This window comes from Symphalangus syndactylus, chromosome 2 (genome assembly GCF_028878055.3).
Source record: "Symphalangus syndactylus isolate Jambi chromosome 2, NHGRI_mSymSyn1-v2.1_pri, whole genome shotgun sequence".
Lineage (NCBI taxonomy): Eukaryota > Metazoa > Chordata > Mammalia > Primates > Hylobatidae > Symphalangus > Symphalangus syndactylus.
In genome coordinates, this window is record NC_072424.2 from 21,963,103 (window position 1) to 21,988,306 (window position 25,204).

General features: G+C 40.3%; 1 protein-coding gene across 1 annotated transcript in view; it reads right to left on the reverse strand.

Moving 5' to 3' along the window:
- Positions 1-3,197: 3,197 nt before the first annotated feature.
- The window catches only part of PNLIPRP3 (pancreatic lipase related protein 3), a 56,294-nt gene continuing 34,287 nt past the window's right edge, over positions 3,198-25,204 (reverse strand). The window contains exons 6-12 of the mRNA XM_055242708.2: positions 23,841-23,960; positions 23,636-23,758; positions 18,468-18,586; positions 15,633-15,765; positions 13,099-13,210; positions 4,631-4,798; positions 3,198-4,055 (exon numbers count right to left, since the gene is read on the reverse strand). Coding sequence (XP_055098683.2) covers positions 3,992-4,055; positions 4,631-4,798; positions 13,099-13,210; positions 15,633-15,765; positions 18,468-18,586; positions 23,636-23,758; positions 23,841-23,960 — 839 coding nt within the window. The 3' untranslated portion in view covers positions 3,198-3,991. The remainder of the gene's footprint in view (positions 4,056-4,630; positions 4,799-13,098; positions 13,211-15,632; positions 15,766-18,467; positions 18,587-23,635; positions 23,759-23,840; positions 23,961-25,204) is intronic.

Below are 25,204 nucleotides of genomic sequence, written 5' to 3' on the forward strand. Positions count from 1 at the left end.
TTTCAGTTAATCTCAAATTCACTTAAAAATGATTATCGTTAATTTTTATGAAATTCGTTTTGTAGTTACGGTAATTTCATGCGCGTCCGTGTAAAGAGACCACCAAACAGGCTTTGTGTGAGCAATAAAGCTTTTAATCACCTGGGTGCAGGCCGGCTGAGTCCGAAAAGAGAGTCAGCGAAGGGAGATGGGGTGGGGCCGCTTTATAGGATTTGGGTAGGTAAAGGAAAATTACAGTCAAAAGGGGGTTGTTCTCTGGTGGGCAGAGTGGGGGTCACAAGGTGCTCAGTAGGGGAGCTTTTGAGCCAGGATGAGCCAGGAGAAGGAATTTCACAAGACAATGTCATCAGTTAAAGCACGAACAGGCCATTTTCACTTCTTTTGTGGTGGAATGTCATCAGTTAAGGCAGGAACCGGCCATCTGGATGTGTACGTGCAGGTCACAGGGGATATGATGGCCTAGCTTGGGCTCAGAGGCCTGACAGGTAAGCAAGTTTATCGTTTACAGATACATACTAAAGTATAAAAGGGAGAAATAGCATTATGTCTAGGATTTGGTTTAAAATACTCCAGCAAAAACAAACAAAACAAAAATAGGGAGTGTGTTTGTGTGCACATTCATAAAATAGGATTGGCAATATATGAAAATTGTTAAACTGGTTGACATGCACCTGGGGGTGTTAGTTTACTGCTTTCTTTGCTGTTGTGAATATTTAAAAGTTTCTACAAATTTTTTTTTTTGGACGGAGTCTCGCTCTGTCGCCCAGGCTGGAGTGCGGTGGCGGTGGCGCGATCTTGGCTCACTGCAAGCACTGCCTCCTGGGTTCGCGCCATTTTCTTTCCTCAGCCTCCCGAGTAGCTGGGACTACAGGCGCCCTCAACCACGTCTAATTTTTTGTATTTTTATCACAGACGGGGTTTCACTGTATTAGCCAGGATGGTCTCCATCTCCTGACCTCGTGATCCGCCCGCCTCGGCCTCCCAAAGTGCTGGGATTACAGGCGTGAGCCACCTCGCCTGGCCAAAAATAATTAAAAAAAAAAAATTTTTAAAAACAGAGAGAGTGGGAGGCAGTTGACAACAGTGTTGAACTCTGCTATGGGACGGAGCAAATGAGTAGAATTTCCCATTTGACTTTGTGACTGGTGGTCATTGGAAATCTGCGTGAAAGCTGTTCTAAAGTCAGATGGGAGCAGACAGGAATTTAGGATGGGAAAGGATTTATTTTATTTTATTTTGTAATGGCAGGGACTTCAGATTTTAAACACTGGATGCAATGAGAAGTTGAATATACAAAAGAAAGAAAAGTAACCCGTAGGACAGTGTTCCCAAGAAAGCAGGAGAGGGTGGAGTCCACCGCACAGAGGCAGGGATTAGCCCGGGAAAGAAGAGGCAGCTTCCTTATTAGAAAGAAGAAGGATAGAATGGATGCAGATGTAGGTAGTTGATGTGTTTGGATCAAAAAGAGTAGAGATTGCTGGCTGGGCGCGGTGGTTCACGCCTGTAATCCCAGCACTTTGGGAGGCCGAGGAGGGTGGATCACGAGGTCAGGAGATGGAGACCATCCTGGCTAACATGGTGAAACCCCGTCTCCACTAAAAATACAAAAAAATTAGCTGGGCTTGGTGGCGGGCGCCTGAGGAGGCTGAGGCAGGAGAATGGCATGAACCCGGGAGGCGGAGCTTGCAGTGAGCAGAGATCGCGCCACTGCACTCCAGCCCGGGCGACAGAGAAAAAAAAGAGTAGAGATTGCTATCTGATCATCGCATCTGTTTTCTATATAAAGTAGGAGTAGGAGAAGAGTTTGGGGCAGCAGGTGTCAAAAGAAACGCATTTCATGACAGTGCTGATCACAATATACATCATATCATATACATTCTAATTACATCCGTCTTCTCTGTGGTACCACTGTCCCAACAGCACTTCAGGTGCTGGCCCAGAGAAAAGAAATCTGAAAGCATTCAAGGTTAAGGTTTTGCCTAACAGTTAAAACAAACAAACAAACAAAAAAGTCAGCAAGCCAGAAGGGGAGGTGACTGTGGTCAAAGAGGACATTCCACTTGGCGAGTTTGGAGGTGGGCATTTTTGAGTGATATGATGACAAGGCATGAGTGTGGGTCAATAGTCACAGTGAGTGGAGGGAGTAATGCGTAATTGGACTGCATTTTCAGCATTCATCCAGGAAGCAGAACAATTCCCTAATAGTCCTTGCCCAAACAGTAGTAGGGCACAATTGCTTGCTACAATAATGCAGGGCACTCAGAGGGAAAGGGAATCATTTTTTAGTGCTTCCTTAGGGAATAGCACACACAGAAAATAACGGCGTCACCTTGAACTTTTGGAATTCCTTTGCCTAGATAGTTCAAGCACTATTTTTCATCCTCATACATTCTTATAATGCAAAAAAGGGGACAGATATTAAGAACTATAGGACAGTAAGTCTATACTTTATTAAAATAGGGTTCTCGGAAGTTAATTGACTCCCATTAGTCTTTTCAAACCTTGAAGGAGCCAGCCTAGAGAACTCTTGGGCCAGGAGGCAGCTAGTACTCACGTTGCCTAAGGCCACGGCCGGATCCATCACTCTTCCTCCACCTTGGGACCTGCGCAGGCTCGGGACAGCTGCTTTCAGGAAGACTTCTCTCCCCAGGGTCTGTGCTGACTCCACCACCAGCTTGCTAATGAATGCTGGGCTGCGACACAATTACTCAGTACGGCTCAGTCCCTTCTACTGAGCTTACTCATAGCCACTCTGCTCCTGGGTTGGCCTAGGTGTGAATATGTGCAGCCCACCAGTGAGGGCAGTACACACCGCTGGATCATGCCAAATGTCCCTGAACCCGCTTTCCTCCTTCTCCCCAGCAATCTTCCATCCCTTCCTTGCAAAATGGGAGAGTCATCCCACATGCTTCTCTGCTTTCCGCCACAGCACAGATTTATTTATGTACACCCACGAGTCCTTCTGAAGGTTCAGCTGGCAGCGAGGCACCAAGGAGAATCGAGAAACCCTCTGCAGAGTATCTGTCATCATTTCTTTCCAACAGTATTTATAGCACAGACCTATAGGCTAAACACTGAGCCTAGTGATAGAAAACAGAGCAAATGAAAATATGAAATTTCTCCCTTTCGCTGGCTAAGGACAACTGACTTGGAAGAAATTGAAGCAACATAAAGAAAAAAGAAACACAGTGGACACATTTAAATATTACAATATTGTTATTGCAAGAACAAAGGGTTACCCAAGTGCTTTACAAATGAAATGCTGCCTTGAGGCTAAATACAAATTCACCATAGAGCCTTCAAGACCCAGGGAGAGGAGTAATTCTTCTGTGGCAGGGACTTTTGGAGGAAGGGGGCTATACCCTGGGTTGTTGAACTTCAGGTCCCATTGCTAACTGATGAACACATAACAGATAAGCTCCAAAATCTCTCTTATGCACACCCTGAACACCAAGGAACACCTTGGAAATACTAGTGCAATCTCATTAGTTTTTATTATTACTAGATAGACACATCAACCCACAAGGTTATAATCTACTATATATCATGCACTATAGTCATAATTTGTCTCAGCAAGATTTAACAACATAACAAATAGTTTTATATAATTTTAGAACAATGATTATTATACCTGAAAATGTACTTCAAAAACTCAGCAAACCAGAGGCTCACTTTTGTCCAGTGAGTTTATACACACAACATACATTTGCATCACCTCCTCTAGGAAAATTCCAAAACAGCTCTATTTTGTCAATGATATCCAGATTCCTACAGATCATAGGAATTATCTTTTGTCCCAGGGTTCAGTGTGTTTTTAAGGTGCAATTAGATGAACATTCTACACAGAAAAAAAACAAACCTGTACTTGACTCTGAGTAAGACCCTTGTAAATGACTCAGTCATTTACAAGGGTCAAATTTGGTCTGGATGCCAGGTGGAAGGCATTCTTCATTGCTCCTACTAAAGAAATCCATCAAGACTGTATCTGAGATTAGCATGGTTTCAGGTTCTGGAGAATATTAGGTCCCATAATGTCTTGGCTACAGAAGGTAGATCTGAAAGTTTTTAAGGAAAAAAAAGGGATTTTTAACCTGATGCCAGGGAAGAAAAAGACATTGGTAGATCCGCCGATTTAATGAGTAATTCTTATTTTCTAACACTTCTGCACATATAGCTTTGGTTTCTTAAATTTTCCCTTTCTTTAATTGTAAAATTTCAAAGTCTATAATTTTTTTTTTTTTTTTTTTTTTTAATGAGATGGAGTCTTGCTCTGTCACCCAGGCTGGAGTGCAGTGGCGTGATCTTGGCTCACTGCAAGCTCCGCCTCCCGGGTTCACGCCATTCTCCTGCCTCAGCCTCTCCGAGTAGCTGGGACTACAGGCGCCCACCACCACGCCCGGCTAATTTTTTGTATTTTTTTTTAGTAGAGACGGGGTTTCACCGTGGTCTCCATCTCCTGACCTCGTGATCCGCCCGCCTCAGCCTCCCAAAGTGCTGGGATTACAAGTGTGAGCCACCGTGCCCGGCCTATAAATTTTTATACTACTTGCACATTTCAAATTATCTATGGGTTTAAACACCATTTATAAAATGTAAACTATGAAAATGAAAAGGAAAAAGCAATACTAACTTATATCCATATTTCCCAGATGTATTTATCACCATTTCTGCTCCCAACTTATTCTGAGAATCTTCAAACAAATGTTTTTTCCAGATGAACTGAACACTTGTAATGTTTCCAACGTTAACATCTGCATCGATTAATTTTGTGTAAGTCATGCCTGGCTCAAGTTTTCCACTGTAAACAAAAATAAGACTTGTAAGTTTGCACTTGGTATTCACAGCACTGAATGAAAGAAAACACATCTGTGTATGCACTATGGAAGAGAAACGTGAAACGTGTATTTGCTAGCATTTGCTTGTAGGAGATTTATTCTTTCCGTGTGTATTGATCAGCATCTCAGAATAGCATGGTTCTGAAGTTTGAAAGAAGGGTGAAGTAAATGGAGAGCTTGGCTAGGTGATTTTTAGAGAATACCTAGAGAGGCATTATTGTGATTTCTCCATAGTGAAAGATCTGGTCTTGGCTTTGTAGTATCAGAAACCAGATTATACGGACACCAGGAAATCAAGAAACTCTCAATAGTGGACTAAATTTACACAAGACTTATCTATAAACCAGGAGCCTGTTCACCAATTCACAGTGTGGAAATGCCTCCCTCTGATTAACCAGAATGCTCCCATGCCCTTTTTCTGGTACCTTCTTTAACCACATAAAAGGAATTGGGTAACCAAACTAGTGATCAAAAGACATTTTGTTGATCACGGCAATAAAGCAGAGAGAGGTGCCATATCTCGAGGCATAAGGTATGTTCCATCCAAGCCAAAGTGAAACCAGTGACGTGTTTGTTCCCCATCATGCAAAAATTCTCCACTGTGACCTAGATTGGTGGTGGCACCCAAACCAACATCTCTTACCTCCATAAGAGCTTCCTGACTCCCATTTCCTATGGCTATTGCTAATATTCTCCTTCTGATGAAACAGTCCCTTTTTTTTGTTGTGTTGGTAACATAAATTAAACTAGTTAGTAAATGATTAAGCTACAATCCAATCTAAATTTGTCCCCATGTTGCTCCATACTGTATCACCTTTCCTTATTTCTTCATAACTTACAACTATTCTTCTGTTAATGTATCATTTGTCTACTCAAACTGCAAATATAAGGTCTGTAAAAAAAGGACCTGTATCTGCATCCCCAGCAATTAGAACAGTTCCTGGCACAGTGTAGGCACCTACATATTTGCTGAATTAATTAACAAATGAATATTGCTATTCCTAGGGTCTGTCTTATTATATTACTAGTAGGATTAATTGATTTAATTACCAGAGGAAACTGTTCTTCCAAGTTCTTAAGGGTAATCTTTCTGTTATTCCAAGAACTATCTTCACTCAGTGCCCATACATTGCAGCCCTTTATGTCATTAGAAGCCCAATTAGCTAAGATATAACCTATGGTGAAGCTGGACATTTTTTTAAACACTTAAGGTCAGGGGTATATGTGCAGGTACATAGGTAAACATGTTTCATGGGGGTCTGCTGCAGAGATTACTTCATCACCCAGATACTAAGCCTAGTACCCATTAGTTATTTTTCCTGATCCTCTCCCTCCTCCCACCTTCCACCCTCTGATGGGTCCTGGTGTGTGTTGTTTCCTTCTATGTGTCCATGTGTTCTCATCATTTAGCTCCCACTTATAAGTGAGAACATTCAGTATTTGGTTTCCTGTTCCCGCATTAGTTTGCTAAGGATAATGGCCTCCAGCTCCATCCATGTTCCTGCAAAGGACATGATCTCATTCTTTTTTATGGCTGCATAGTATTCCATGGTATATAGGTACCACATTTTCTTTATCCAGTCTGTCATTAATGGGCATATGGGTTGATTCCATGTCTTTGCTATTGTGAATAGTGCTGCATGAACATATGTATGCATGTGTCTTTACAATAGAATAATTTCTATTCCTTTGGGTATATAATCAGTAATGCGATTGCTGGATCAAATGATATTTCTGTCATTAGGTCTTTGAGGCCTTCCACAATGGTTGAACAAATTTACCTTCCAACCAGCAGTGTATAAGTGTTCCTTTTTCTCCAAAACCTCACCAGCATGTTATTTTTTGACTTTTAATTATGGCCATTCTGACTGGTATGAGATGGTATCTTATTGTAGTTTTGATTTGCATTTCTCTAATGATCAGTGATGTTGAGCTTTTTTTCATAGGCTTGATGGCCATGTGTATGTCTTCTTTTGAAAAGTGTCTGTTGATGTCCTTTGCCCACTTGGTAATGTAGTTGTTTGTTTTTGCCTTATAAATTTGTTTAAGTTCCTTATAGATGTGGGATATTAGACATTTATCAGTTGGATAGGTTGCCAAAGTTTTCTCCCATTCTGTAGGTTGTCTGTTCACTCTGTTGATAGTTTCTTTTGCTGTGCAGAAGCTCTTAAGTTTAATTAGATCCCATTTGTTAATTTTTGCTTTCATTGCAATTGCTTTTGGCATCTTCATCATGAAATCTTTGCCTATGCCTATGTCCTGAGTGGTATGACCTAAGTTGTCTTCCAGGGTTTTTATAGTTCTGGGTTTTACATTTAAGTCTTTAATCTATCTTGAGTTAATTCCTGTAATACATGGTGTAAGCAAGAGGTCCAGTTTCAGTCTTCGGCATATGGCTAGCCAGGTATCCCAGCACCATTTATTGAGTAGGAGATTCTTTCCTCATTGCTTGTTTTTGACAGGCTTGTCAAAGATCAGATAGCTATAGGTAGTAAAGCTCTTCTCAGCAAATGTAAAAGAACAGAGATTATAACAAACTGTCTCTCAGACCACAGTGCAATCAAACTAGAACTCAGGATTAAGAAACTCAGTCAAAACCGCTCAACTACATGGAAACTGAACAACCTGCTCCTGAATGACTATTGGGTACATAATGAAATGAAGGCAGAAATAAAGATGTTCTTTGAAACCAACGAGAACAAAGACACAACATACCAGAATCTCTGGGACACGTTCAAAGCAGTGTGTAGAGGGAAATTTATAGCACTAAATGCCCACAAGAGAAAGCAGGAAAGATCCAAAATGGACACCCTAACATCACAATTAAAAGAACTAGAAAAGCAAGAGCAAACACATTCAAAAGCTAGCAGAAGGCTAGAAATAACTAAAATCAGAGCAGAACTGAAGGAAATAGAGACACAAAAAACCCTTCAAAAAATTAATGAATCTAGGAGCTGGTTTTTTGAAAAGATCAACAAAATTGATGGACCGCTAGCAAGACTAATAAAGAAGAAAAGAGAGAAGAATCAAATAGATGCAATAAAAAACGAAAAAGGGGATATCACCACCGATCCCACAGAAATACAATCTACCATCAGAGAATACTACAAACACCTCTATGCAAATAAACTAGAAAATCTGGAAGAAATGGATAAATTCCTCGACAAATACACCCTCCCAAGACTAAACCAGGAAGAAGTTGAATCTCTGAATAGACCAATAACAGGTTCTGAAATTGTGGCAATAATCAATAGCTTACCAACCAAAAAGAGTCCAGGACCTGATGGATTCACAGCTGAATTCTACCAGAGGTACAAGGAGGAACTGGTACCATTCCTTCTGAAACTATTCCAATCGATAGAAAAAGAGGGAATCCTCCCTAACACATTTTACGAAGCCAGCATCGTCCTGATACCAAAACCTGGCAGAGACATAACCAAAAAAGAGAATTTCAGACCAATATCCTTGATGAACATTGATGCAAAAATCCTCAATAAAATACTGGCAAACCGAATCCAGCAGCACATCAAAAAGCTTATCCACCATGATCAAGTGGGCTTCATCCCTGGGATGCAAGGCTGGTTCAACATACGCAAATCAATAAATGTAATCCAGCATATAAACAGAACCAAAGACAAAAACCACATGATTATCTCAATAGATGCAGAAAAGGCCTTTGACAAAATTCAACAACCCTTCATGCTAAAAACTCTCAATAAATTAGGTATTGATGGGACGTATCTCAAAATAATAAGAGCTATCTACAACAAACCCACAGCCAATATCATACTGAATGGGCAAAAACTGGAAGCATTCCCTCTGAAAACTGGCACAAGACAGGGATGCCCTCTCTCACGGCTCCTATTCAACATAGTGCTGGAAGTTCTGGCCAGAGCAATCAGGCAGGAGAAGGAAATAAAGGGTATTCAATTAGGAAAAGAGGAAGTCAAATTGTCCCTGTTTGCAGATGACATGATTGTATATCTAGAAAACCCCATTGTCTCAGCCCAAAATCTCCTTAAGCTGATTAGCAACTTCAGCAAAGTCTCAGGATACAAAATTAATGTACAAAAATCACAAGCATTCTTGTACACCAATAACAGACAAACAGAGAGCCAAATCATGAGTGAACTCCCATTCACAATTGCTTCAAAGAGAATAAAATACCTAGGAATCCAACTTACCAGGGATGTGAAGGACCTCTTCAAGGAGAACTACAAACCACTGCTCAATGAAATAAAAGAGGATACAAACAAATGGAAGAACATTCCATGCTCATGGGTTGGAAGAATCAATATCGTGAAAATGGCCATACTGCCCAAGGTAATTTATAGATTCAATGCCATCCCCATCAAGCTACCAATGACTTTCTTCACAGAATTGGAAAAAACTACTTTAAAGTTCATATGGAACCAAAAAAGAGCCCGCATCGCCAAGTCAATCCTAAGCCAAAAGAACAAAGCTGGAGGCATCATGCTACCTGACTTTAAACTATACTACAAGGCTACAGTAACCAAAACAGCATGGTACTGGTACCACAACAGAGACATAGATCAATGGAACAGAACAGAGCCCTCAGAAATGATGCCGCATAGCTACAACTATCTGATCTTTGACAAACCTGACAAAAACAAGAAATGGGGAAAGGATTCCCTATTTAATAAATGGTGCTGGGAAAACTGGCTAGCCATATGTAGAAAGCTGCAACTGGATCCCTTCCTTACACCTTATACAAAAATTAATTCAAGATGGATTAAAGACTTATATGTTAGACCTAAAACCATTAAAATCCTACAAGAAAACCTAGGCAATACCATTCAGGACATAGGCGTGGGCAAGGACTTCATGTCTAAAACACCAAAAGCAATGGCAACAAAAGCCAAAATCGACAAATGGGATCTCATTAAACTGAAGAGCTTCTGCACAGCAAAAGAAACTATCATCAGAGTGAACAGGCAACCTACACAATGGGAGAAAATTTTTGCAACCTACTCATCTGACAAAGGGCTAATATCCAGAATCTACAATGAACTCAAACAAATTTACAAGAAAAAAACAAACAACCCCATCAAAAAGTGGGCAGAGGACATGAACAGACACTTCTCAAAAGAAGACATTTATGCAGCCAAAAAACACATGAAGAAATGCTCCTCATCACTGGCCATCAGAGAAATGCAAATCAAAACCACAGTGAGATACCATCTCACACCAGTTAGAATGGCCATCATTAAAAAATCAGGAAACAACAGGTGCTGGAGAGGATGTGGAGAAATAGGAACACTTTTACACTGTTGGTGGGACTGTAAACTAGTTCAACCATTGTGGAAGTCAGTGTGGCGATTCCTCAGGGATCTCGAACTAGAAATACCATTTGACCCAGCCATCCCATTACTGGGTATATACCCAAAGGACTATAAATCATGCTGCTATAAAGACACATGCACACGTATGTTTATTGCGGCACTATTCACAATAGCAAAGAGTTGGAACCAACCCAAATGTCCAACAACGATAGACTGGATTAAGAAAATGTGGCACATATACACCATGGAATACTATGCAGCCATAAAAAATGATGAGTTCGTATCCTTTGTAGGGACATGGATGAAACTGGAAAACATCATTCTCAGTAAACTATCGCAAGGACAAAAAACCAAACACCGCATGTTCTCACTCATAGGTGGGAATTGAACAATGAGAACTCATGGACACAGGAAGGGGAACATCACGCTCCGGGGACTGTTGTGGGGTGGGGGGAGGGGGGAGGGACAGCATTAGGAGATACACCTAATGCTAAATGACGAATTAATGGGTGCAGGAAATCAACATGGCACATGGATACATATGTAACAAACCTGCACATTGTGCACATGTACCCTAAAACCCTAAAGTATAATTAAAAAAAAAATAAATAAATAAATAAATAAATAAAAGCATGCCAATTTTGTGGCTGGTATGCTTTGTCCTATCTAAACAAAAAAAAAAAAAAAAAAGATAGCTATAGGTATGCGGCCTTATTTCTGGCTTCTCTATTCTATTCCATTGGTCTATGTGTCTGTTTTTGTAGTAGTACCATGCTGTTTTGGTTACTGTAGCCCTGTAGTGTAGTTTGAAGTTGGGTAGCATGATGCCTCCAGCTTTGTTCTTTTTGCTTAGGATTGCCTTGGCTATTTGGGATCTTTTTTTTTTTTTTTTTGGTTCCATATGAATTTTAAAATAGTTTCATCTAGTTCTGTGAAGAAACTCAATGGTAGTTTAATATAGATAGCACTGAATCTATAAATTGCTTTGGGCAGTAGATAGCCTATTAGAAATTTAGCAATTTGGCCAGGTGCAGTGGCTCAGGTCTGTAATACCAATATTTTGGGAGTCCGAGGTGGGCGGATCACTTGAGGCTAGGAGTTCGAGATCAGCCTGGCAAACATGGTGAACCCTGTCTCTACTAAAAATACAAAACTTAGCCAGGCATGGTGGTGGGCACCTGTAATTCCAGTTACCCAGGAGGCTGAGGCAGGATAATCACTTGAACCCGGGAAGGGGAGGTTGCAGTGAGGTGAGATCACGCCACTACACTCCAGCCTGGGTGACAGAGTGAGACTCCATCTCAAAAAAAAAAAAAAAGAAAGAAAGAAAAAGAAATTTAGCAATTTATATAACGGTCTTATTTATTTGTGAGTTGCACAAATAAAAATATATGCTTATATTTGTATAATATTAAATGGATGGGATTAAAAATATACCCTATATACCATCATTTTTTTCCACTTGCTCAATTATCTAGATCTCTTTTCATGTTATTGATATTGCCATTTTAATGATATTGATTCTTCCTATCCATGAACATGGAGAAGCTGGACTTATAAAACTTGTTTGAAGAATAGAACTAGACCAGCATACAAATTTAGCTAGCTGACTTCGTTTCAAGATGACAAATCTGCTGTGAACCTTCAATGCTTACTTATTCTTAAAAGAGGATTGGGTAACTATGCAACAGCATTACAAACAGCTGCTTCAGCCGTTATCAAAAGAACAGAGATGTGGAAATGCTCTCACAAATCTTAAAAGAGGCAGAAACTGCATATTCATTACCAGCTGCCCCAGGTTAAACGTCTCTGTGCAGGGCACACATCACACAGCTTTACTCAGTGTCCTGTGAGCCTCAAAACCACAGGCACGTGATTATGCTGAACTGCTCTCGGAGGCTTGATGGAGCCATGAAGAACAGGTAGAAACAAAATAGCAGACAGGAAAAAGTATCTGCAACAAAGAAACAGCATGGGTGAAGTCCTGAAGAAAGGTAAGGGTAGGATCTATTTAGTGCTGGGTAGTGCAAACAGTGTAGCCTGTTGAACTGAAGGTGGAACAAAGCCAAATGGTGGGAGACATGGTTAGAAGAAGGGTGGGCTGGAGCCTGTGCACCAACCAGGATCCAGATCATCACTCACTGAGCTTATATTTATAGGCAGTTGGACCAACGCAAGATCACCTGCAGAAACTCTGCCAGTGATAAAACGGATGCATCTCTCAACTGACAAAATAACCACAAAATCTCTGCTTTTCGTGCCTGTGCCCAGTGTTTCAGGATGATGGAAATCACAGAGATAAAACACCTAATCCGTTCATCTGTTTGCAAAAATGTTGCATCTAATTAGTATGTATAATGTTAATTCTGACATACATTACAGAATAAAATAATGGACATGAACATAATACAAAAATGCTAAGACTGAGCAAATAAAAGATTAAGAAAATTTCAAGATAAAAGGAGGCTTTAGCAAAAATACAAAATGAACATCTGAACTGGATTATTTTTAACCTCTGACTATTCTAACACATGTCCTGTGTCTGTGGGTAATGCTTAGATAGCTTATTAGAAATTTAGCAATTTATATAAATGTCTTATTTGTTACTGACACAAATAAAAATATATGCTTATATTTGTATAATATTAAGTGAATGGGATTAAAAATATACCTTGAATACTGTAAGTTTTTTTCCACTTGCTCTATTATCTAGATCTGTATTTTCACGTTATCATTTCCTAACATTTTCTGTTTCTAGTTGGAACTGTAGAGAAAATACATATTATGATTTCTACTTTATATTTGGAAAACATGAAGTAAAAAAAAAAAATCAAAGATAACATGGTAGCCTGTGGAATTATAAGAAAAGAGAAGACGAAACAGCTTACTGAGCCAGTCTCACTGAGTATTACTGAGCCCCCCCAGCACTGTGCAAAGCGTCAGTTTCTCATTCTGCCTACCTGGCAATGGCAAACTCCCCAGTTTTCCCAATTGCCCCGCCTACACGAAGAAAGACAGTCCCTTGGGTGACTTTGCTTCCACTGAGTTTAACAGACAATTTGTGCCTCCAACCTAGACATAAGGAAACAAGAAAGAAAAGGAGAGAAAGGGTTAAAAACACATGGGAAGTATGACTTCCTGGATCCTTTAATGGAAATACAATTTTCAGGGTTGTATTTGAACAGTGCTGCACACATTCATGCAAAAATACAACTTTAGTTTCAGTGAATTTGGTGAAAAACTACATTTAAAAATACACATTATGGGTCACATTTTAATTTTCCAGAATAAATAGTTTAATAATATTTTTAAAAGAAAATTCTTTATTTTTCCAGGCATTTTTATGACTTTTAAAAATGGAAGTCCTGTGTCTTCTTTTGTCTATTGCCTTTGTACTGTGTGGCATATATATATAGTATGTATACTTTCTATAGCCAAGTTTTTATTTGCCATAGTGAGACGATTAATCCAGAAAAATCTAGGAAACCAATTGGGCAAGAAGAGGTATGCTTTTATAATCATTTAGAGGCAAAGTGAGTCATTCTTCTTCTTCTGCAGGGATATGTGCTAAGAATGCCCAGTACACATAGATACAGATCAATATAGTATCTGTCAGTAGATCATTCCCTTGCAAATGGCCAAATGTGACTTTTTACATCTAGAGCTAAACAGATCTTTTATTCTGAATTCTGAAATTACTGTAGCTTAATAACAAACTGAAAAAATGCAATTCTTCATATGATTATTTGAAAATAATCGAAAGGGGAAAGAAACCTACCAGAGAGGAATTTTAATTCATGAGTTAATCATTGCTAAAGAATTTTCTTTCTCTTCTCAGCCCATTCTACTGGAATCTGGCTCCCCCACTATCTCTCCACTGAAACCACCCCAGCCAGGCTCACTAAGGGTTGAATTGTTTCTTCATCCAATGAGCCTCTATGGGGCCCTGTCTCATTTGACCACAATACAAAGGAAATAGACAAAAGAAGACACAGGACTTCCATTTTTAGAAGTCATAAAAATATTTGGTGTGGGCCGGGCACGGGGGCTCACGCCTGTAATCCCAGCACTTTGGGAGGCCGAGGCAGGCAGATTACAAGGTCAGGAGATCGAGACCATCCTGGCTAACACGGTGAAACCCCGTCTCTACTAAAAATACAAAAAATTAGCTGAGCGTGGTGGCGGGCGCCAGTAATCCCAGCTACTCAGGAGGCTGAGGCAGGAGAATGGCGTGAACCTGGGAGGTGGAGCTTGCAGTGAGCCGAGATCGCGCCACTGCACTCCAGCCTGGGCGACAGAGCCAGACTCCGTATCAAATTTGCTGTGGTGTATGCCTCCTCTCTTCCTCCTCAGCTTTCTTTCCTTGGCTCTTTTAACGATAACCTTTGCCAGTCTTCCTTCTCTCTGCCCATTCTTCAGTCTCCTTTGCAGGGGCCTCTTTCTTTGCTCTCTTTCCTTCTTATCTGGCACATTCTTCCTGGTTAATGACATCATCCACTTTCCTCTACACTGACTACAGTCTGAGTGACTCCCAACTCTCCATCTGTAGAACACATCCATTTCCAGAGGCTGAGATCCGTATCTCTACCTGCCTCATGGTGCACACACACTCTCAAACCCTAAAGGCAGCTCCAACGTAACATGTGAGAAACTAGCCCATCATCTTGCTCCAAACTAGCCTTTCTTCCCGTGTCGTCAAGCTCAGAGAATGACAGATCATCCACAACCAGAATTGTCCTTGACTCTTTGCTTTTCTGCATTTTTAAATCCATTCACCTAGGTCCATTTTGCTTCTAACTATCTTTGCAACCTCTCTACTTCTATTTTTTTTTTTTTTTTTTGCCTGAATTGTGGCAATAATTGTCTAACAGGCACCTTGCTTCCATCTTGTGGCCTTCTAATCTATGCAGAAGCAAAAGTGATTTTTCTAAAAATAGAAATAATCTGGTAATTCTTAATACCCTTCAATGGCTTTCCATTCACCCACAGACAAAGCCCAACCTCTCCACTTGGGACACAAGGCTCTTCCCTCATGATCTGACCCAATTTGTCTCCCCCACTTCATCTCCTATCACTGTCCTCCCGGTCTCTACAATCCTCGCAGGGCCTTCTTTCAGTTTCTGCTCTCTCCTACTTCCAGGCATTTACAGATGTGGTCGCTTCTGCCTAGAATACTTCCCTTCTCCCTCTTACTCATCCTTCAGGAGTCAGCTTAGAAATCTCTTTTCCTCGAAAGGCTCCCTGACCTTTATGCTCTGCATATATCTTGAATGTTTCCTGAGAGAAAGTTTATTACTCAGGATTGGAACTGAGATTTTACTTGCTGTCTTTCCCACTAGCCTAAACTCAATTAAAGACCTCACTGTGTTGTTCTTCACCGAATTCCCAGTCTGGCCCAATGCCCAGTTATTTAGTAGACACTCAACAAAAACTGTTGAATTTTTAAAGATAAGTACCTTAAAGCATTACAATAAAACTTAGCTATCATACTTACGGGCAAATGGGGAAAGGGACCCTGTGTTTAAAAAATAACGTGATCCATTAGTCTTCATATTTTTGAGGTGAAATCTGTCAGCAAAATGACCCATTGTTGGGCAACCTCCTTTGGGACAAAAGAAGCAATTTCCCTGATGACAGAAAATGAGAGGTGATTACTTATGTAATTAGAAATGTTGCCCTTCAATAAACTCACTATATATTATTAAATAATAATAAATCTCCAGGATCTAAATAAAGGGTATGCATTTTAAGAGTGCCTAACAGGCCACCATGTCTGTTTTCAAAAATAAAACAAAAGCAACTGAGGGAAAAAGAGAAACTCCCTATTAAAAATGGGTAGATGATATGAATAGACAATGCACGGAAGAGGAAGCTCAAATAGTCAATAACTATGCAAGATGTTCAGTCTTACTAGTTGTCAAGCATATGTTAATTAAAACAAAGTAAAATTTCATATTCAGCAGATTTGCAAACATTAAAGCAATTGGCAACACTGAATACGTGTAATAGGGGAATTCTCATTCGCTTCTGATGGAAAGCTGTATTGTTCTTCACTGCATTCCCAGCCTGGAATATAATTTTTAAAATGTCAAAAATATAATCAGATCAAATTTTTTAATTTTTAAAAATTTGCTGTGCACACAAAAGAACAGTCCTTGAGCTAAGAGACTTCAAACTGAAAATGGTAAGAAGCCCCTGCTTACAGCAATCACAAGATAGTTTATAAAGAAGGGAGTATTTTGACCTTTTTTTTGTGATTGGCTATTATGCATTAACATTCTTCTCTAGGGCAAGTAGAGATATTTATGCTGATTTGTCTACAGCTGATTGGTTTAATTTCCCTGAATCATGCTGACAAGGAGGTAAAGCTCATGTTTTTGTGTTTCATTTATGATTAGAGCTAGTGTTTCTGGGAAATCAGGATGACTTGGTTTTGGCTATGTGGTCGTGGGTGGCCTTGGATTATATCTAAATTGTGGCCTTCATTTTTATTTTTCTTTAGCAATCGATAGACATTTTAAACAGTGATTTGGTAATGTCTAATAAAGAAGGAAATGCATGTATGCTTTGATAATTTCACTTCTGTTGTATGCCATGAAGGAATTCCACTCAAGTACATAAGGAGACATACAAAGGTGGCAGAGTTGGTAGAAATTGCTTTTTTTTTTTTTGAGATGGAGTCTTGCTCTGTTGCCCAGGCTGGAGTGCAGTGGCCTGATCTCAGCTCACTGCAAGCTCCGCCTCCCAGGTTCATGCCATTCTCCTGCCTCAGCCTCCCGAGTAGCTAGGACTACAGGTGCCTGCCACCATGCCCGGCTAATTTTTTGTATTTTTAGTAGAGATGGGGTTTCACTGTGTTAGCCAGGACGGTCTCGATCTCCTGACCTCGTGATCCACCCACCTTGGCCTCCCAAAGTGCTGGGATTACAGGCGTGAGCCACCAGGCCCGGCCGACATTGCTTTTAATAACAAAAACTGGAAAAAATAAAAACTCACATTAGTAGGAGAACGAATCAATAAATTATGGCTGATTCCTATAAAATAAATACATTAGATCTACCTACATCAATGTAAATTTCAAATTTTATATTTATAATATTTAATGAAAACAGCAAATCCAGAAACATAACATGATAGCATTTATTTGATACATATCAAATTCAACTCTGCCTTAGGGGAAGGATTGAAGGGAATATAAGGTCCTTTGCTTCTTTAATTTTATTTGTATGTTTTAAAAATCTAAAGGATTTAGATACAGCATCTAAATATACCCTATTTGGGTACAGTACAATAAAATATGTCAAGGAAATTGATTCATTCTAATAGTTTGTAACCACAAGTAGCATCCATGTGGCATGAGCTAGCTTCTAAGGATTCTCCAATTTGGCAGATTAACCCTTATCTCCAAATATACAATGACTCCAAGAGCCTGCTTCTACTAGAAGTAAATGCCAGGATCCCGTGGGTGCTCAGAGTAGCAGCCGAGGCAGGAAGAAGAGAGAGGTCGGGGAGAAGGAGGATATGTGGGAAATGCTAATGTTTGGCTGTCAAGCTTTCTGAGAATGTCGGGAAACTGAGAGAATGGCCTAAACCCCTCCATCTGTCAATCTCTATAGCAAGAGGGAAATGCTTCTTCATGTCACAACACGGCACTTATTCACAAAGTACTATTACTTACCATAAACTTCAGCTGAATAGCCCACATTTTCTACCGTGATAAAACAGGGGATTAGGTCTCTAAAGCACGAGAATGAAGATCTTTTCCACTTCCCACTACAAAATAGATTTTCTTTCTTTTACTCAAGTAAAATCAGATTTGGTAGTTTGTCACATATTGATCTGGGTAGAACTCCTGTGAGCTATCTATGCCTTAGTTCTGCTCTGTATAAATAATTAAATTTTAATAAAATAGTTTTCATGTTCCAAGTAAATAGTAATATGTTTGGTTGTAGCTATTGATTGGTTCAGCCTTCTTAGGGCATCTTTGAAGATGACATTTAAAATATATATGCAGAAATATTTTTGCCCTAGACTTATGCCTGTTACACAGTAGCATCTAATTACTGCATAACAAATGGCCAAAAAAGCAAAATTGTATATAATTTTCAAAAGAGCTGAAACAACCAGAATATAAATAGTTGGTTGAGTTATTTCAACCCTCCAGCAATCCCAGCTACTGTTCAGTACTCAGCACAGAAACAATCCATTATTTCCCAAAATGGCAGGTGCATTTTTTTTGCTACCTACTCAAAGCCCTAATGTTTAGCTGGATGATTGTGTTTCAAAAAATTACTTTATAATTAAATTCCAAGTAAGATGATTTACTTACTGCTTTAAAAGATGTGTAGGATCTACAAGGATAAGCAATAAATGCATCAGGATTAAGAATGCTTTCAGCATAAAATTGATAACTTCGGGCATGGTTACAGTCAAAGAAGGAAGCCATTTCTGTGAAAACAATTCCCAGTTAACTGATAGCAATTAACTGATAACCGGTAGCATAAACCATTTCTTAGAAACAGTAACTGTAGCCGGGTGCGGTGGCTCACGCTTGTAATCCCAGCACTTTGGGAGGCCGAGGCGGGCGGATCACGAGGTCAGGAGATCGAGACCATGGTGAAACCCCGTCTCTACTAAAAATACAAAAAATTAGCTGGGCGTGGTGGCAGGCGCCTGTAGTCCCAGCTACTCGGAGAGGCTGAGGCAGGAGAATGGCGTGAACCCGGGAGGCAGAGCTTGCAGTGAGCCGAGATCGCGCCACTGCACTCCAGCCTGGGCGACAGAGCAAGACTCCGTCTCAAAAAAAAAAAAAAAAAAAGAAACAGTAACTGTAAGTGGCAGTCTTCTTGAGTTGGGAGGGCCAGACCTTTTGTTTAGGCTTGGATATTGTACAACATTTATCAAAGTTACATATAATTTTATTTGTACCTAAGAATTATGTGACTCAAAAAGGACATTCAAGAAGTGGAAATAAGCAAAAGCAAATGTGGATGACTTTGTGCTTTGACACGAATACACTGAGTCACTTCCTAGTGACAGCGGCAGGAGGCAGACAATTTCCTAGGCAGATAGGGGTGTGTCCTCAGTGAAACCCAACCTTTAAGCCAAAAGCAGTGTGAAGCCTGAAAACGAAGCTGCCAGTTCCAGGTAAAGTCCCTGACCAGAGTGAGAACTTCTATTCCTGTTTGCCTGGTCTTTCCTGAACAACGTTTTTGGTTCTTTCTGAACAAGGTTTTTTGTTTGTTTGGTTGGTTGGTTGGTTGGTTTTTGGTTTTTTTTAGATGGAGTCTGGCTCTGTCACCCAGGCTGGAGTGCAGTGGAACAATCTCAGCTCACTGCAAGCTCCGCCTCTGGGGTTCACGCCATTCTCCCGCGTCAGCCTCCCGAGTAGCTGGGACTACAGGCACCCACCACCACGCTTGGCTAATTTTTTGTATTTTTAGTAGAGATGCGGTTTCACCATGTTAGCCAGGATGGTCCTGATCTTCTGACATTGTGATCCACCCACCTCGGCCTCCCAAAGTGCTGGGATTACAGGCATGAGCCACCACGCCCGGCCTGAACAAGGCTTTTTAACCAATTGAATGTTGCTTTTTCCAAGGCTACCTACAGCCAACACCTCCCTCATTCTGAGCCTATAAAAAGCCCAGACTAAGCCACACTTTGGGGACTACCTGCCTTTGGGCGGGAACTACCTGCCTTCAGGTAGGGGCTACCCACTTTGGGTTCCCCTCTCAGCCAAGAGCTGTTTTGTCACTCGATAAAACTCTTCTCCACCTTGCTCACTCTTCAGTAGTCTGTGTAACCTCATTCTTCCTGGACGTGGAACAAGAACCCACCAAACAGCAGGTGCCAAAGGAGCTGCTGAAACACTGTAGCCATCCCACCCCACGCGTCAGGAAGCTGCGGTGGGGCTGGGACAGCCCAAGAGCTGTTGTCTGGAGTATGGCAATGGGATCAAACAATGTGAGACACACCCCTATTCGCTGAACTGTGCAGAGGGTGGGATCAAATGAGCTGTAATACGAACGAGCCATAATGTTTCCTGGGGGCTTAGGCCTCAAGGCTCCGTAAGTCAGAGCTGTAACATGCTGTATGTACATCACCCCCTTTGGGGCTCCATGGTTCCTGGCATATCCGAGTTTTTTGGGCACCACCACATTTCCCTCATTCAGAAGCTGGTGCCCAAGGTAGAAGCTGCTTGCAGTATGCCTGGTCCAGCCACAGCCTCGTGTGGAACCAGTGCCTGTACTGGCCTGAAGCCACCTGCCCTACCACAGCAGTGGGCGTGCCTGGCTCAGCCTTGGCAGGTGTGAGATCCAGGTCAGCAGAGTGAGCTGAGCACAGGTGCCAGGCCAAGTGGGTGAGATAAGTCCGGTGGTGAGCCCAGCAGGTGCAAGTGAAACTCAGGCAGAGGCACTGCAGGCTGTGGAGGTCTCTGGCTGGTGAAGCAGTATGGAAAAAATCCTGTATCACTAGGACCTCTGACACAATATCCCTGTGCATATAGTATCTCCACTGTAGACCAATTAAGACTCTGCCTCTCTGTTTCTGCAAGAATAACTGTACTTCTTCCTATTCAACCACAAAAGTCAGCACTGTTAACCAGTGCTGGGTTAAAGGTGTAACAGGTGGGGGGTTTTATAAAGAATGCTAAAGATGAATTAGTTTTGTCATTATCAAGCATGACATTATTGCCAAATAGGATTATTGGAATAATAATAATAAGATCTAAATACATCTGCACATTCCAAAATTTCCATAACATTCTAGTCATTTATTATTTCTTTTCCTTCTTCTTCTTTTTTTTTTTTTTTATTTTAGAGATGAGGCCTCACTATCATGTTGTGCCCAGGCTGGTCTTGAACTCCTGGCCTCAAGTCTCAAGTGATCCTCCTGCCTCAGCCTCTCAAAGTGCTGGGATTACAGGTGTGAGCCAGTGTGCCCAGCCATTTATGCTTTATTTTATTTTACATAACAGTATTTTTACTGAATGGCATGGACTATTCATTCAATGACCTACACAGCTTAGCCAATCTTTGAGAAACTAGATTTTGGTTTTAGCATATGCAGTATAATTATTATGTAATAATTGTTTCCAACAAATGACTCCTTCCAGGTCCTCACCCATTTGCAGTATTATGTAACCATTCCTTCTCTCAACATGGAGGCCATGTTAAAAATACCCCTACTCCGTTACAGGCTGATCTTGTAACTTGCTTTGCCCAGTAGCAAAGAACCAAGATCAGTTCTCTGGAGAAACTGACATTGGTTAAGTTCTAAGGCCCTAAAAGACCTTCCAGCATCCACTCTTACTGTCTTGGAACCCAGTTGCAATATTATGCAATCCAGGCTACCTGTCCGGGGAGAGAGGTCCTGAAGGATGTCAGACCACCTGACAGAGGAGAACAAGTCCCAGGGTTCCTGACACGGAGGGTCATCTCAGACCTCCTCATCCAGCTTAGCCCAGCTCAGCCCCCAGCTGGATGCAGTCCCCTGAGTTACTCCAGTCAACACCACAGGAAGCAGAATCTCAGCAGAACTCTGCCTGAATTCTGACCCTCAGAAGGCTGGGCAATAACATAATTTTTCCTCTAATTGTTCACTGTGGTTTGTTACACAATAGAGAACTGAGACAGCATAGTTGCAGAAATAATGTAATATCATCGGCACAGATTAATAATTGGCATCGTCCATTTTTATTAAACAAAGACTTCTCTTATATTAGGTCTCTGTATATCTATAGATTTATATTCACAATTAATTGTGATTTAGGCAAGACGGTTCGTTAGAATATAGCAAACTGTTAATTTTAAAAGTAATGGTTTCTTAGTAATAAATTTAAGTAAAATAGAACATCTTGAAGTCTTAAAACTCATCCAAAGGTTTAACATGAATGATAAATGTTCTTTTAATCCAATAAAGTTATAGGAAATCTTAAAATGTCTCAAAATGATAGCTTATGATAAATGTATATTTTAGTTGAATTAATCTTTTATAAAATTTCATATGATCTGTGTATAACAATTAATTACGTAATGAAGTCTTCTGATCTATATTTTGTCCTAATAGAAAGGATTCATAGTCATAATATAGAAAATAATGAGGAAAATCAATTTTATAATATGCCTTTTTTGTATGAATTTTGCTTATCTGAACTAGGTGAAATTGGCTTTAATTCTTATTTGTTGCACCTGTAGATTAGACAGTTGTGTGGGCTTTTAAAATATAGTCATTACAAATATATACTTCTGATCACATTTGCTCTTTCAGAGCAAATATTAAACCTTTGTAATTTATTTCTAGTGAAGTATATACCTGAGTTACACTCAATACTATGATCTGTGTATCTTTCCTTTACAACAGCCAAATGAAAGAGCAAGTAATTTCAACCCCTTGATATCTTGACTACAGGGGATTGGGCTGTGAGATATTCAGAATCATCCAGGTATCCATTATCGTATCATCATACATATATTATTATTATTATGTATTATGGGTAATATATTTCATTATTTATATGATGAAATGTAGAGATAGGGAAGAACAAATTTCCCAAATAATAACCATTTGGTGCCTTTTAACTTGATGCCATAAAGATATTGTAATTATTATTATTGGAAACTACTATAAAAAGTTAAATACTACTTGTTTAATTTGTAATTACAGCATCCAGAGTGATTCTTGTTACAAGTAATTCAAACCACGTCTCTTCTCTGCTCAAAACCCACTCATGGCTCCTATCTCATTTGAGTGAAAGCTTAAGTCTTTTCTACCATCCACAGAGCCCTGTGCCTGGTTCCCTCTCCAACCTTATGCCCTACTTCTCTCCTTTTACCTAGTTTCAGCCACAACAGACTCCTCACTGTCATGAACCTGCCAGGCTGACTCCTGTTTTCAGCCCTTACACTTGCTTCCCCCTGTTGGCCTGGAATGCCTCTCCCCTTGGTGTCCATAAAGCTAACTCCTTTAGGTCATCTTTTCAGTAAGGACTCCCTTACCATCCTGTCAACAATTTTCTTCTTCTACTTTACCTTCACTGTCACCAACACATCATATTCCCCTTCCACGCTTTATTTTGTCCCCTTAGCTCTTATACTATTTATTGGTTTCCTAACAAGTTAGAAAATTAACTCCATCAGGGAGGGACCTTTGTCTTTTGTATTCATTTCCATATTTGCTCTTCCTAGAATAATGCCTAGCACATGGTAAACACTCAATACATATTTGCTGAGTGAATAACACACCTTCCTTGTTTATATTGAATGACTGCAATATGCTAGACATTGATAAGGCACCAGGGATACAAAGTTAACTAAGACACGGTACCCAATCTTGTGGATCTTAGAACTGGTGGGAGAGCTTCTTATATGCAACTGTGTTTTGAGAGAAAATACATTTTATATGTATATTATACACAAAAGTATATGCATCCCATCTAAGGAGAGAGCTCAGTGAATATGCATCAGCAGCATTCATAGTTTAGAAAGTATTTACCTTTTTTATAAGCATTGAAGTTAAATTTCAGTAAAGGTGTAATTAAGTCTTCACATCCTGGCATGTGCTTCCCTCCATTTGGGTAAAAGTCAAGATGACCACAAGCATCAATGGTTCCAACACCTGAAATAAATAAAAACAGGGTAAATGCCTCTAAAAATCTCCTCTATGCTTCAATGAAGTTTCTGATTCTGTTAAAACTTACCAAGCTCAAAGAGGATGCGAGCTGCATTTGTATGAATAACATCAACAAAATTGGCATCTGAGGGGTCTAGCCTGACTTCCTTTGGAGTGTTGTGGAAAAATGGCCCAGCTGGGTCCAACCCTAGAGAAAGCACAATCAAGACATGTTCTATGGAAGTGCACATTAATATTGTTGTTACTTTGGAAGCATGTATCCTTTCCTACATTATTTCTATCAATCAAAGATCACTCAGGAAAAAGTACAGATACATAACCTAAATCTATAAATGTAGGGTCTCTATATATTGCAATGTCAAGTATCTACATATAAGTAATGCTATGTTGAGACAATGCCAAAACAGCTAACAAACTAAAAAAATCACAGTGGCTATCCTAGGGTCTGTATATGGAATACCATATATACAATATGGTTATGAATTACAAAAGTTCTTGAAAAGCAACATCTGTAGGCAAAGAATTAGAAACACAACCACTCTTCAATGTGTAAAGATGAATCTACAAAGCAACACAATTAAAATAACAGAATCTTTGTCTTGAACTATGGCTCACTTAGTTCTACTTTTCATTAATAGTAATACAAATGAAAAGCCCGAAGCCCAGGGAAGTGAAGTGACTGGACAAGGTTATCATATGTTAGAAGCAAACTGGACTAAGAGGCCAGGTGTCCAGACTGTCATCCCATTTGCGTCATGTTCAAATGTTTCGTAACATTTGAACATTCATAATAAGGGCAAGATAGCTGGAAGTCTTTAAAACGTTATGATCTTTCACATATTCAATAATTTCTGTATTTGACAATTATTTGTCAAGCACCTAGTATGTGCCAGGAACTAGGTTTAGCATTCAGATATGAGGAATAAGACCTTGCTTTGTCCTCAAGGGATTTTCCATTTGGTGGGAAAGGCACCCCAATAGTGTCCTCCGTGCAGAGGCAGTGGTGATTATAAGTGTTATCCAAGCACAGAGAAGCCACATATAACCCAGTCTTGCAGAACTAGGACATGCTTCTGCAAGAGATAAGAAACACCGCCGGGTGCGGTGGCTCACACCTGTAATCCCAGCACCTTCGGAGGCCGAGGCGGGTCGATCACAAGGTCAGGAGTTCGACACCAGCCTGGCCAAGATGGTGAAACCTGGGGTCTCTACTAAAAGTACAAAATTTAGCCAGGCATGGTGGTGGGCACGTGTAACCCCAGCTACTTGGGAGGCTGAGGCAGGAGAATCACTTGAATCCGGGAGGTGGAAGTTGCAGTGAGCCAAGATTGTGCCACTGCACTCTAGCCTGGGTGACAGAGCAAGACTCCGTCTCAAAATATAAAAAGAAAAAGAAAAAGAAAAGAAACACTAGTAGAGATCTGAAGGACC